The 15,089-nt window shown below is 37.8% G+C and overlaps 1 protein-coding gene across 1 annotated transcript; it reads right to left on the bottom strand.

Annotated features, from left to right (window-relative positions):
• Positions 1–1,152: 1,152 nt before the first annotated feature.
• LOC112571955 lies at positions 1,153–14,769 on the bottom strand. Its single transcript, XM_025251380.1, has 7 exons — positions 14,616–14,769; positions 10,821–10,934; positions 9,925–10,029; positions 9,109–9,258; positions 8,317–8,347; positions 7,979–8,064; positions 1,153–7,707 (listed from the first exon to the last, which is right to left on the bottom strand). The coding sequence occupies exons 1-7, from the start codon at positions 14,616–14,618 to the stop codon at positions 4,492–4,494; spliced, it is 3,705 nt and encodes a 1,234-aa protein (XP_025107165.1). The 5' UTR covers positions 14,619–14,769; the 3' UTR covers positions 1,153–4,491.
• Positions 14,770–15,089: the final 320 nt, after the last annotated feature.

Below are 15,089 nucleotides of genomic sequence, written 5' to 3'. Positions count from 1 at the left end.
CACACAAGCTGCTTATTACTTGTTCTGCCCTGCACAACACATTTTTAACATTTTTCACATGTGTTGCATAAAAAGAATTCAATCAGAGCAGTCTCTGTCTCGACATCAAATACTGTTGCGCAAACATGGCAGGCAAGCGAGTGAACTCAGCCTGTTTATAAAATCTTTACTGAGACATGACTGGCAACCAAAGATACATTATTTTCTTAATTTTAGTGGCTGTTTTATACTCTGAAAAAAACAAATACCACAAAAATTTTTAGGCACATTTAATGCAATATTCTTCCAACAATAGCTTGGATAAGCAGACAGTGTACAATATTTGGGAAAAATGTACTTTGACACTACATGAAAGACTTGCAATTTCAAATTAAGCTTTTTTTTTTCTCTCCAATGAGTCACTTGCATCATGAAAGACACTCCTTTTCTATAAAGCAATATTCAAAATAATTTCTTCAAACATGTCCCATGCTTCAGTGTTAAATCTAACATTCTTTTAACATCAACAGCTTAAAAAAATGCAGAACAAACTTTCAACTTGATCTGTCACAAAACTGTTGCTTAAATATGAAATATTTACTTTATATCACATAACTACCACTTAACCATATGATGCTCCTGTGATTTCTCGGCATTTTAAATTTGTAATAAGTTATTTCACAATATTTTTTTTAATTCAAAAAAAAAACAAACTAGAAGTACCTCAAGACAGGTGACCAGAAATTAAACAGCATTTTCAAATATAGAAAAAAAAAAAAAATAAGTGAAAGGCAACCTTGCTCCGGCCTGAGGAGACTGCAATAAAACTAGAAAGCCACTTCTGTATTTCTAGCAATACCTTTGATTACTAATCTTAAGAAATCCCTTCATATTATGCATACTCACTAATCTTAGACTGTAGAAATTTACTGATTTTTTTAAACTCCCAGCCTATATAGTTTTCCCTGCCCTTCTGCCACTGAAAAAAAAAAAGCTGAAATCTACAATTGTGCCTGATTGTTAGTCAAAGTCATATGATCTTAGAGAGGGTGGGGGGGGGATTGGTGTTTTACGCTGTGCCAGCAACTAAGGCAAGGCAGCCAGCCCTGTAAACAGATGTCACGTGCAGAGAAAGAACAGCGTGCCCGAGACAAGAAATGAACTCTGGGCAGTCAACCTTCACTGTATTGGTGACAGGCGCTAACCCTTGCACCACCGGACCGCTATATGATCATAGAGCCCATCATATAAATATATAACCAGGAGGAAAAGCTCAGTTTTTAAAAATAAACTTTCAACATTAAACCTTCATTATACATATTCAAGGAATAAACCAAACTATTCAAAAAACATATTTAAAAGTTAGAGGAGACCAATAAATTAAGTTAAGCATGGAAAGAAAACCAACTAAAGAGGCCAACATGAATTTAAAATGCATGAAAAGATCACAGAATTTTAAACAGTACATATTTAAATTCACAGTTTTTTGGGGTATTTTTAAAACTGTTATTTCAATTTCCAGCTAATGTTTGGAGTACTTCAAGACTGACGGCATGTGTGCACACCTTTCTGAGCTTTTTTTAAAAACAAATTCCACAGGTCAAAATAAAAAAATATAGGTCCAAAATGTGACACTTAAAATTTGCTTCATTAAAACGTAAGTTTATACATTGCAAACATTCTACGTATGAATTACAGTCATGTATGTTGACATTCAGATATGAAGATTCATTTGGAAAATTTACAAAGCTTGAGACATTTTCCTTTATGATTTTCGTAAAATTAAGAAGCCTCCTATACATAAAAATCTTTTGAGGGGGAGGCAAAGTATGTACAACATATTTGTGTCTCAAGCCAATATGTCATAAAATCTGAAAAAGGAACATTGCAAAAATTTTAAACTGTGCATCACATAGTCATAATAAATCCAGCATCCACTCCACCAAAATATTTGAGAAACAAATTTAAGTACATAAATATTATAGATGTTGCCAAATATCTAATTTCTTTGTACTTTCTGTAGGCCATAAGAGGAGCTGCATCCTGTCATTTTTTTTCAAAGTGTGTTACATTAAGATCAACTCAAATGAAAGTCCAGTGTACTACACTGACAGATGTGTACTTTTAAAGGGTTTCAGTCTACTCAATCTACTTCGATCTGTCACTACTGGAAAACAGAACATATAAGCCTGGCCTTAAGACTTCACAATGCTCCATGTCCATATGAGCGACAATTGTCAATGCAAGTCTTATGTCACTTGAGATGAATTCATCACAATTTACATTTATTTGTATGTTTCTACCCACTCACCCACCCCATTAAATCAGGATAGTTTAGTTCCTTTGATGAAAAGGCCTCTCATCTCCTAATCTCCTACAAGCACACTAGGTAGGGTCTAAAACAACAAATTCCTATTAACGTTTAATTAATGGTGATCACCTGCAACTCAGATAAACCTATGTACACGTTCCCTTTATTTTCTACATAGGACTCTTCCAGCACAAAATCACGAATACTTTTGAATGTGTTTGAGATGAGATGAAGCACAAGAAGAAACTTTAGTCTCAACCTAATAACAAAAATGTGCCAACTGACCTGCAATTAACAACATTAATAATACCCACATTTATAAAAACAATAAAGAGCCAGAATTCACAGCCCCAATGACAATACGCAGAAAAATGAAATTCCTATTCAAACATTAAAATATCTGCTGCTAATTATAACCAACACAAAAGAACGGTAAACCATTAGCATTTACAATTACATGATTGTTGCTGCCTATTAGACTTTCAGTCGCTCTGATACTTGTTGGAAACAGGTTCTGGTCCTACTAGGCCGACTGCACCCAGTCTGTGATAGCTGAAGGTATCACATCTTTGCCTGGTCTTTTGAATGGGTGCCTCAAGGGTTTGTTCTAAGGCATCATTTATCCTGTGTACATCCAACCACTTGGTCCTGCCATCCACCCTCAGGGCCTACAGTTTCACACGTATGCTGAGGATACACAGCTGCTAGTGCCTGGCCTCATTTCTGGGCACCATCAGGCACACACAACAGTAGATTCTGTGAAAGCTGGATGTCTGCCAACTAAAAATAACGACCACGAACCTGAGGTCATTCCACCAGCCTCTGCAAATAAACTAAGTGCCATCCTCTATTGCTTTTGCTTTCTCTGAGTTTTTTTTTTTTTCCCCCAGCCTATTGGGAGTCTTGATGTTTATCACTGATGCATCAGTCTCATGAATCTGATGTCAATGCAGTCTGCAAGCCTACCTTCCTTGAGCTTTGTAAGGTCAGTCACGTTTGACCCTTCCTGTCAGTTTTCACCAAGAAAAAGCTCACATCTGCTTATGTATTGTCCTCTGGATTACTGCTATTCTCTACTTTTCAATCTTCCTACAACCTATTTGTTATTATGATGTAGAGATCTACTAAACATTGGTATGTGATGGAGGGGGAATGTAACTGTAGTTCACCAAATAAAAAAAAAACAAACAGCTATAAGACCTTGTAATTAATGTGTCATCAGTACTTTTGTAAAGTGGCCATCATAATATCTGTGCTATTACTAGACTGAGCCCTACATGTAATTAAGTCATCGCATGACCTTCAGTCACTGCACTTAAACATGACAGTGACAGTGGTCAGATTACACAGCAAATAAGCAGCTTTCAGTAAGTTAACCCTCTTAGCACCACATAAAAATATAAGATTACAATGACTGGCTTATAACTGAAAACTGTAAAGACAACAGTAAGTGAAGTTTGTTTTTTATTGTTGCTGCTCTGAGGTAAACATTAGACCAAGAAACCTATCTATTTTTGGAAAGGAGAAAACGTGAACTTTACAATTTAAGTAAAATCGCCTCCCCCATACTTTACAGCAAAGCCATGATCATGGCCCATCGTGCTAAGAGGGTTAATTGTCACTTCAGTCAGGTATGAATTTATTTTGTACCTGTCTAAATCTAGCATGGAGCACTATGATAAGTTTATTCTAAAAACCGTTTGTGTCATCCATGAGACGTGTTAATTACTTTATACTTATACATTATGCTAACAGCAACACATCTGATTCCCTCTTTACACCTCCCTCCCCAACATCATACAAAAAACCAAACAAACAAACAGAAAGATAAATAAACAGTAGCAGAAGGAAATGTCATTCAAATGCACAAAACCATTCAGGAGCATGTACAATATGTTAGCACGCAAGTCTGGAAACATCCCAATCTTTTCAGTCTAAACACAAATTCCTATCACTCAGGTCTTAAGATCAGTGAAACAAAGCACAATGAAAGACGCTAATGTGTTCCGAGGTACCAACCACTCATGTGAACATAATTATAGATGTCTTTACAAAGACTGTAACAGAACAAAGCTAGCTTGGTCGGAGTCTTGTGTTAAATCCTTTCTTACTGCATACAGGTATGATTACATATAAGATTATTTTTCTAATAACAAAATAAGTCTCTTGCACACAATGCAGTAGTAAAAGCACAAGTACATCTACATGCATGATCCCAGACGCATTTTTTTCACATGACTGTTAGAGTCCATGGCACGCAACAGGTAACCAGTTTTCTTGCTGCTTGACTGCAATGGTTTCTTTGATCTAGGGCTTCTCCCCTTGCCTTTTTGCATTAACAACCTTCTGCTTGGTGACATTGTTCCTTCTTTAGCAGACTCTAGCACAGACAGCATTTGCAAGGGTGAAAGACGCTTACAAACATGCGCTTTGGTTAAAGTTTCGGAAGATAAAGTTTCCTCTCGTTTTGCCAAAGAGGGATTAGACTGATCCTGGGACTGTGTGGCATTTAAGGAAGATGACAAAAACCCTAGCACACCTGTCAGCTGTGAAGATGTACCAAAAAAACTGTTTGGCGTTGATTCCCAGTGAGAAGGACATGTTCTGGATAAGTTTCCTGACACGAGCCTGTTCTTAGTCCCCAAGTGCGGCTCCTCAGAGGTCACAAGCTGTCTACGAGCTTGTGCCCTGATGGTGGAAGAAAACAAAACTGCCTGTTCTTTGCCCAGCAAGAAGGGATTATCGGTTTGCATTTTCACAGAGCCTGAAGAGCCACTGCCATTTAACTGGGTTCTCGGAGTGTCAAGTAATGGATCTGCCATTACTTCTGAGATATTTTTTGCCATCTCTGGTATCACTAACAAGGAATTCAATTTTTTTGAATTAACCACAGATTCTGTGTTCTTGTCACTGCAGCTGCTGGAAAAACCTTTGCTCGAGGTCCTTGTAGTAACAGCAAAACTCTCACTCCTACTACTAGTAGCAGTACAGCGTAGGCCACTTCGTGTATCACCAGTGAGAGCATTTTCTCTCCCAGAAAGACCTGCCCCCTTCTGTCTTTTTTGCCTCATAGAGGTGCGTGGTACTGCTTTTTCAAACACCAGTCCCTGAATTCTGCTGGCAATAGAGTTACCACTGCGCAATGTTCTATTCTTAGCAACATTTTTCTCTTTGTGATTATCACTGACATTAGCAATACTGTCCACCTTTCTTTTACGGCTGCTGTGCCTTCTGTCTGGTGATTTTGCCTGCTGACCACCACACCTTTCATATTTACTGTAACTTACAATGTTCTTAGCCTGATTCATACCATTTCTCCTCAAGTCCTGAGCCCGTCGTTTTTTCTTATCCAGCATCTCTAGCCTATAGCTCTTCACTCCACTCCGTGTGGCTGTGCTGGGTTTCCTCTGTATATGATTCCGTGCAAAAGTCTGTGCTGGTTCCAACTGTGTATCTACTTTTGGGCTTGGATCACTCTGCAGAGTGAAGTCCAGCTTCAGTTGCTCAGGGCATGGAGGACATTTTTCACCTCCTGTCTCTCTCACATCTGAAGTACCAACAATTCCTGACTCTCTTTCTCTTAAGATATTACATGATACATCATTATGACTAGCAGCCTGTGACGAAGAAAGAAGCTGGGAACCAGCAGAAGAACAAGATGACACAGAATGTTCTGGAACAACAGAAGATTGCAATCCTTTGGCTGAGATGAAAACAGACTTAGTGTCTATACTTTGACCCTCCTGCAAAAAATCATGGGAAGAAGATGCTGAGACTGAAGACAAATGCGAAGTATCCAAGTCTCTTGACATTTTCTTCGACAGCTGAACCTGAGGCACTGCTGACCCCATTCCTGATGTTTGGGTCTCTGTGCACTCGCAGCTTTGTCGCCTGGTGCACAGCACACAGCAAGTAGAGGCAGCTGGACAATCTTCATCAGAGGATGAAGTTCGGATGGAGAAGCTGTCGTCTGATGCACAGTTTTTTCTATTTTCACCTGAAGACAAAACTAAATCTTTTACACCAGATGATGATGGGATTTCAATCTTTAAAGGGTTTTTCAAGTGTGCTGAGAAAGCAAGCCTATTTTTATTTGACTTCTCCGGAGGCAAATTATTAAGCATAGAATACAAAACTGGAAAGTGATCCTTCCGTGTACCTCTCATCTTATCTTTGGTTTTTGTAGAACTGGACCTGACCAAACTGCAGTGCTGCCTATACTGAGCAATAGTTTCTACTTGTTCACAATCACTATGAGACAGATCTAAGAGAAGGCTTCTGTAGACAGTCAGTTTCTGTTGCTGCAGCTCTGCATTTGCAACTTCCGACACACAATGGCTGGCTGAGAGCCTACGAGCACCTAAAGATTCACCAAGCTTGCGCCGCAATCCCAGGACACGGTCAATATCTGTCAATAAAATTGTGGGTCCATCGGGGAATACTGCTGGTGAAATTTCACCTAACATAGAAACTTTAGGAGTGGTCCAGTATGCGATCTCTTTGATCGTCAATGGCTTCAGAGACACTGAGATTTTATTTAGCGAAGGCTTCCACTTGCATAGGGTCTTTAGTGACAGGCGTCTTAGGACTACCGAGCACTTTCGAATGTGCCGCAGCAGGTCTCTGCTTCGTCTGGCTAGTCCAGTCTTCATCTTTTCCATAAACTCCACTTTGTCTTCCAGCGTGAACTTGTACACATGACAGTGTTGTTGCTGGCGAAGGCGTTTGTGTGTCAGCTTGTAAGTTATAGGATACACCTGCTGGCGGGCTCGCAATCGATCCTGATACATATCTTTGATTGGAGTGTGACAGAACTGCTCAACATCAGCTATTATGGGAACATGGGCCTCTGAAGTCATGTGCTTCAAAACACGCTGACCCAAACCTGATGTGACATCAATGGACAGCAAGGACTTCTTGTGCAGTTTGGGATCTTCAGCTTCTTCACTGCTGGAGCTGCTGCTCTCTCCATCGCTGCCACTCTCCTCTTCATTGTTTTCTGCCGTCTTGTCTGGCATCTGGGCAAGGTAAGATAGACGTCGACGGCTCTGTCCTCCTTCGCTGCCATTACAGTTGCTAGCATCTCTGCTGAGCTGAGACATTAACGATTTTGGGGTGCGAGGTGTGGTTGGTGAGATGGATGTCTGAGGCTCCTCCAAATCTATTGTCTCGCATTCCGTGTTGCGCCGACGTGCCAAGCGTATCTTCCTGGCACGGGAGGCTGGCACGAGATCCAGTGCAGCCACAAAGTTGTTGAATGACACTGGTGGTGGCTGAGAATATACACAGCAGCAGGAGGAGGTCTCCAAAGAAGTGGTGTCATCAGAGCTGACAGTTGGTGGTCCGGGGCTTGGCGCCTCTGAAATAGGTGGTGTTGATGGTATGGAGAGGGAAAGTGTGCTGCTGCTGCACTGAATCTGTAAGTAAACAACTTGGAGCATCATGCTAATGTTGAAATAATACCTCAACTGCTTACCCAAAACTTCATTACTATCATACTAAATGTTTTTAAAAAAAAGTTTCAGAACTGCAACTGGAGGAGTTGATTTTTACATATCTGTGCAGGTCCTTCAGTTATAAATTTATATGAAGATTGGAAAATCATGTGGAAATGGTGTTGGGTGAACGTCATAATAAAGCATGCCAAGTTCCATATGTCATTTTATTTTAATGATAAGTACAACCTACTTGGTGTTTCTGCAGTGTTTCTTTGCTTGAAAATTCTGCACCACACATATAGCAAAGATATATCTCCATGTATGACAGGCCAAAATCTAAAACAAGCATGTACAAAACTTCATTAGGTTCAAAAGACAGGTCAATAAATGAAAAACAAAATATGGAGTTGAAATTACCAGCTGAGGAGTTGGGCTGGTAAATAAAGCTGGTAAAGTTCTTTTACTCTTTTTTTTTTCAGGAGGGGGTGGGGGGTGAGGAAGGAATGCTCCTAAGGAAAAAAACTTGCTTGCTTAGTTTTTATATATTATAAGTGCACCACAATGAAACCTGTCTATTATGATGCTTACCTTTTCTTTTAGGCTGGGCCACAACATGATTCTGCAAAGATACATAAAACTGACTTCAATGCTCCATAGTCCTTTCACCTACACCATTACCCTTCAGACCTTTGAGTAAGTGGCCTTTTACACGATCTTCAACTGTTTCACATTTATGAAAATGCACCATGTGAAGTAACTATCAGAATGATAATATTGCAGTGATTTCAAACACTGCATAATCACATCAGGAAAAAAGGTGAAACAAAAATGTGACAAAAACTGATAAATCAAAAATTCCAGAATCCCACAACTTTAAAATGTGGCAAGTTCAAGACAGCAAAACTTCACGATAATGACACACATCAAACTTATTAGGGTGCTTATTTAAGGTGGAAACAGTGTTTTGTATGCTTAACACAGAAAGCTTATGCTAAGTTTACACATGTATGCAGCAGGCAAGGGCATATAAAAGAAAGCAAGTTCCCATAAAATGAAGCTGTTTAAATTGTGATCTCTCCAATTATTATTTTAAATACTACAAATTAAAAAGAAGCCAACAAAAGAAAATTACAATAAATAAAATAATCACATCATCAGAGCAAGTTGTTTTTGTCGATCATAGCATAAATAACATAAAAGAATTTGTATTAATAAGTCTAGCACAAGTGGTAGCAAAACTCAGAAAGTGATCAATCTAAAATATAAAATATTCTAAATTTCCTACAGTGTTTATAACCGTATATTTATAAATGCCATGTTGTCAAATGTATAACTGATGATTAAGCTTAAAAACAAAAAAAATTCCAAGATGCTACCCACCTGCACTGCATTAATAGAGAGATGCCTGAGAGGGCTATTGTTAAGCCAATCCAGAACGCGTGGTGTTGTGGTCCTTGACTCTAAAGTCCACTGAGACAAACGGGAGCAACACTGCTGCATAACCTGATGGAGTTCTCGTGCTCCAGTTCCCTGGAGGAAGAATAAATGTTCACATATTTAACAAATCAACAGCATCTTCATTGCGAGATATTGGAAAGCATGACTCTACATTGCAGCATGAGCCTTTTAAAACTTCAGTACAGTATCCTCTAATAAGACAAGCAAGAAACTGGCTTTTGCCCACTATCTCCATCTGTTCCTCTTAGCATTCTCAATAAATCAAATTAAGCTATCATTTTAAGGGGTAGTAATTGAAATCAACAAACAATAATAGTTTGTAACACAAGAACAAACTCGAACCACAGCAGATATGTTTAATTATATCAAATGTCAAAAACTAATAATGAAAATTCAGTTTTTACTGTCTACACAAATATCAAATGGTGCATTATTCATGATCTTAACAAAACAAGTTTAACGGACTGAAAATACACCATTAAGATGTCATGCTTTTCTAATTTCTGAGGTGATCTGGTGATCCTGAAATAAAATCTATGAAATACCTGTTTTAAATAACTTTAAATTTTTTTGCTTAGCAAAATATGGGTAAAAGCATTTTTGATACTGATAAGTTGACATCAACATGTAACCTAGTATTATTTTAATTTTTTAAGTGCATTTTCTCCATTAGAAAGACCCATTATTAGACAGGTAGTTCAGGTACACATATTACAGATGCACTGGTAAGGCACTTACTTCAGGTAAGCTGCCACTGTGTTGTGTCATCTTGGGAAAAACAAAGGTGGGCAAGTCCACTGGCCTTTCATCCTGGATGGCAGCCCTTAAGTTTGGAAGTTCACCCTGCAAGATCATATCACTAAAGAAAAAGCTTTCTTAACATAACAGCACCACAACAAAAAATAAGTAAATTAAGATCTTTCATGCTTTTTTAACCCCTCCCCTTCAAACTTCAATGGTGTGTATGCGTGTGTGCATAAGAATTTGGCCACCATATTACATCCTTGATCTTGCCCTGCCTGTTTTTTCTGCAACAAAATCCCTTATCTGAACTTCCCTTTGGGGTTTATTGATTACAAATCTAATCCACAGCACCACCACCATACCACTGCAGAATCATTACATTTCTCTTAAAAAGAATTTTTTTTCCCCCTGACAGTCCTGACTTTTCTTGAACTGGCACATAATGTAGATGCATACATCTGTGACCTTCAAACTTATTCATCCAAGATATGTACCTCTTGCAAACTATTTGATTTGCGATTTCTTTCCCAATTTTTATTGCTACCTAAAAGTGGACTAGGTATGCTAAACCTGACTTATGATGAAGTGGCTATAAAGATGGGCTGGCAATGGTGGTTATTGTTCTGCAAATGTGTATATTTTTTTAATCTATTGCAGCTGATGCATTATTCTTAATTTTTAGACAAATTAGCTCTTTTATGACAGCAGTATAACTAACAATTGGAATTAATAAAGCTGGTTATTTGTATGAAAGAAAATGTGAAGCTAAACTACACAGACAATGATAGGCTTTTCCTTTTCATAAAGAAGTAAATGTTCTTAGTGACTTCTAAAGAAGCTAGCAAAAGGATTGCTGATAATTCACAAATACACACTTCTCTCCAACTTACCTCCATCACAATAGCAGGTGTACATGGTGATGGCAGCCACAGAAATGGGCTGTGGTTGGCAGGATATGGTTTGCATCTCCCCTTTGGAACCACTGTTTTCTGTTTCTCAATTTTCTGAAAAAAAAGGTAAGAAAAAATTGAGTAGTCTTTTGGAGCATACCTGTCCAAATTTAACAAAAGATAGCATGAATATAGAAATAATGTATTTGAATCAGCTTCAACAGTAGTTCAAATCCGTATTGAAAACTGCATTTAAAAAAAAAAGCAAAATACCAGTTCTGAGAAGTTCAAATCATTGATATGCTCTTACACTGGATGTTAAAATCTTAAAGTCAAACTTACAAATCTTAAAAGCATAAGTGTAAAAAGCTTTACACTCTTGACAATGCTGAAAATAAATAATTACATGGAAAGAATGTTTATTCAAACGCCAATATGCAACATGCATAAAAGCCTTAAATTGCTCATGAATTATAAAATTACTCAAAACCATCTCATACCACAGTTTGCTTATGAGATTGTGCACAAAACAAGATGTAAGCTCCAAGATCAAGCGATTAAATTTGTGAAAATGATATCAGCCAACTCTTATGTCATGACCTGATCTATTATAAAGTTTATGTTCACAATGGTGACAACAAATGATTCTCTACCCTGAATGGATATGATTATTAAAAACTGTTGCTGCTTTGAAAATGAGAAATCTATAACTTTTGGATTTCTAATCTTTGTAGAAAAGAACCCAACATTTGTCTCTGTCTCACAGGCCAAAGAACAAAAGAGCATAACAAACTATTCCACCTTCCTGTCCTCAAGCATCTCCAGTAAGTTTCCTTTGACTGTAGTTATGAATTAGTGACAAGACAATGATCTCTAGGTTAAATGCAACCTATGAGATTTGATTCTTTTGCATTAAGAGGATCTTGCTTTTGACCTAGTCCCTATCTACAGCCAAAGTCTGTATTCAGCACCACTGGCAGGGTAACCTTTTGATTTGACAGATGGCCAAAAATTGAAAACGTCTTCATGTCTACAATATGCTAATTGTCCATCTATTTAGTCTTTTACCACCTCACTGCAACAAAGCTTCAAATTTATTACACTCTTCAAAATGTGGCCAAACCCACAGCCATGAGATAAGGTTCACTACCAAAAAGCTGTACAAAGCTCTGGTGACACATGGACTCTGCTCACCGAAACAGAAAGGCAAATCTAGGCATTTAGAACAAATGCCTGAGAATACTACTCCAGATCTCAAACATAGAACACAGAAACCAATGGCTTTGTATGAAACAAGACTGCCACACTTGTAGGACACCAGGAACCTCTCCTTTCAACAGCCAAACAACATAAGATGGTCTTTTTGGGCCATAAGACCTGGGATGACACCTTGTCAAATACTATCCTCCAAGTGTAGTCTACACCACGGTGACCAAAGAAAGAAATGACTATGGCCCATAATAGGCAAGAGCTGCGGGCCTTGCCAACTGCCCTATGTGCTCTCTCCCAACAACAGGTGCCGGTCAAGTGATGACTGACTGACAAACCCAAATACTTTTTCTTCAGTTTAAACATTGAATCACCAACAGAACTACTGGAGGAAACAAAATGTGATCAAATGCAAGAATCAGTCATGACAGAACCCCTTTAATCCAAGTCTAATAAGCCTAAATAATTGTGCATATTATTTTTTTAATAATTGTTTTCTTTGATCTACACGCAGCTTGATCTTGATCTACAAGCAGCCTGTATCTACTGTTGCTGGGAGTATGTGTGCAAGAGAGAGAAATTGTTTCAACATGTATATGAATCATCTATTATGAACACTATCTTGAATTGCCTTTGTGAATAAATAAAGTTGTTTAGGTTAAATTTACTCATTAAAAACATTTACATTCTTTTTGGGGCATGTTTTACAAATGATGGAGTCTTGGTTACATGTCCACTTCTAATTTTGTTCTTGTTTCTCTAAAAAGCCGATTTGCAAAAAGAAAATTCTCTGCAACTGTCACCTGGGATAACTACAATGATAGCCATTTGGGAACAGGTCTATTCTCACTGTGCTGAGCAAAACATTAGCAATGACAAGGTATTCATCGTCTTTTTCTAAGCACACTAGACATCAGATCTCTTTTCAAGGTGCCTTCTTTTGCACACTTTTTGAGTTTTCAGTCTACAAATAAATCAACATTCTAATAAATTTAAACATAAAACTTCCTATACATATGTGACAGCAAAAAATAAAATAAATAATCCATTAAGGTGGGAAGAAAACTTCCATGCATAAATTCCGATAAACATGTAACTGTGTGACACATCCATTAACTGATACATGATCTTGGCATTTATAGTATTCTGAATGACTTTCAAAACTCAATATGGTTATTAGTATATTGGGTCTTGTTAATTCTACAAATCACTGATTTAACTATATGTGAAAAGAGATCAGTATATTGCAATGTACATCTGACAGTGTTAAGTCCAAAATGTGACTTTAACCTAACATAGTTCATCAATTCTCAAACTTTCAAATAGTAATGGTAGTGGAATGTGGCATATGACTTAACCAAAAAACCATCACTTTTGTGATGTCCTGCTTATGTGTTTAAAGCAATTTTGGAGACAACCTATCTCTAAAACTATTGCCTTGTAAAGAAAGACAGTAAAATGCATTTATTTATACTTTATATACTTAAATCTCCTTTTACACAACCACTTGCTAATATTTTATATATTAATAGTAAAGTATCATCAAAGAATCAAGCAGATTGATGATGTAAACCAACAGTCAATAGGCAATTCATATCCTTAAATATACTTTAATGTCAATGAGACATGTTACAATTAAGTTCTGATCATGATCCTTAAAACACATTACAGATCACCATTTACAGAAATCTCACTCACAAGCTGTCACTCTAACCACATAAAAATGTTGAGTTGACATTTATCTGTGCCAACAAGGAAGCTAGCATTATCACACCCAAAATCTCCAAATATCCTAAAATTTGTATAACTGTGGCATATGTCCACATTACTAAATCTTAACATCCCAGAATCCAAGATGATGATCTTTATACTAATAGTAAATAAATTACACTTTGTGAAACCTGTCGCATAGTTATGACTAGAAACAAAAGCAAGGGCAGAAGGTGATATTTCTTTCAAATCTCAATAAACAACAAGTCTTGCAAAGAGATTCCCGTTGAAATTACTCTTTGAAAGCAGAATATTCATTTAACTACAAGAACATAATGTCTGCGCATTTAAATTCATATGAAATTTGGTAAATAATGTTACAAGTAATTTAACAACTACGTGTCAACAACGTCCTGTTGGTATCTGATCCCTTGCTTATGCCAACTAAAAAGACAAGCCCAAAACATTACAGAAAACAATAACTAATCGTGAATTCCGGCTGATCGCAGCACTCGGTTGTCAACTATTAACGCCTGTTGCCTAAGATTTCATTAGTTTCGTCTAACTTTTGAATCTCCGTCAACCCACTTTAACAATGAATCAGAAAGTAGGTCATGGAACGCCTGCATTAATGATCGTTTAACTTGCATTTCCGCTTATCGCTGGTGCCAGAATCCTTGGCTTCAACGAGACGAACGATTTCCCTATTCAAAATTATGGTTTGATGTCAAACAATCTTAATGGTACTCTTTCTGTGTTGGCATCTTCGCCCAGCATTGAAATTCTGGACACCTTCCGGCAATCTCCAATTCAACTTACGGACAGTAAACATCTGTTAAGTCAATAAAATGAAAGAAAACAAATGATAAAACTTACCATTCCTCAATCAGGGGCAAGAAAATTGTGTTCTGGTGCGCAAACAAGCTCTGAACATTGCCAAGAAGGTTTCGGCAATAAGGACTTACAACCAGCGACTTCCAGCTGCTCGGACAATATGGCCGCCCTGCTCATCTTAACATCCGGGCTCTGACACCAATGGTGTAGCGCACGAACAGAGTGGTCAAAGGGTGTAGGCTCCCTTAGTAGGACAGCAACGTACAAAATGTGTACCTCACATCGCATTGTGACTGCCTTTAGTCATGGATTAGGGATTTTAAGGTCTGTTTAATGACAGAGAAGCAAGCGAGTGCTCAAAGGAGTCCATTTCGCCTGATACCACTGCCAGAAGCCATCTGCTCCAAGATCCAAGAAGTAGGTTATCCTTCACCATCAGCACAGCAAGTGAGAGATGAATGTAAAGACAACATTCGAGCATCAGACAGTTCCCCTGTTGAATCGTTGTTGTGAGTG

Source organism: Pomacea canaliculata, linkage group LG9 (assembly GCF_003073045.1).
Source record: "Pomacea canaliculata isolate SZHN2017 linkage group LG9, ASM307304v1, whole genome shotgun sequence".
Classification (NCBI taxonomy): domain Eukaryota; kingdom Metazoa; phylum Mollusca; class Gastropoda; order Architaenioglossa; family Ampullariidae; genus Pomacea; species Pomacea canaliculata.
This window is presented reverse-complemented; position numbering and strand designations above follow the sequence as displayed.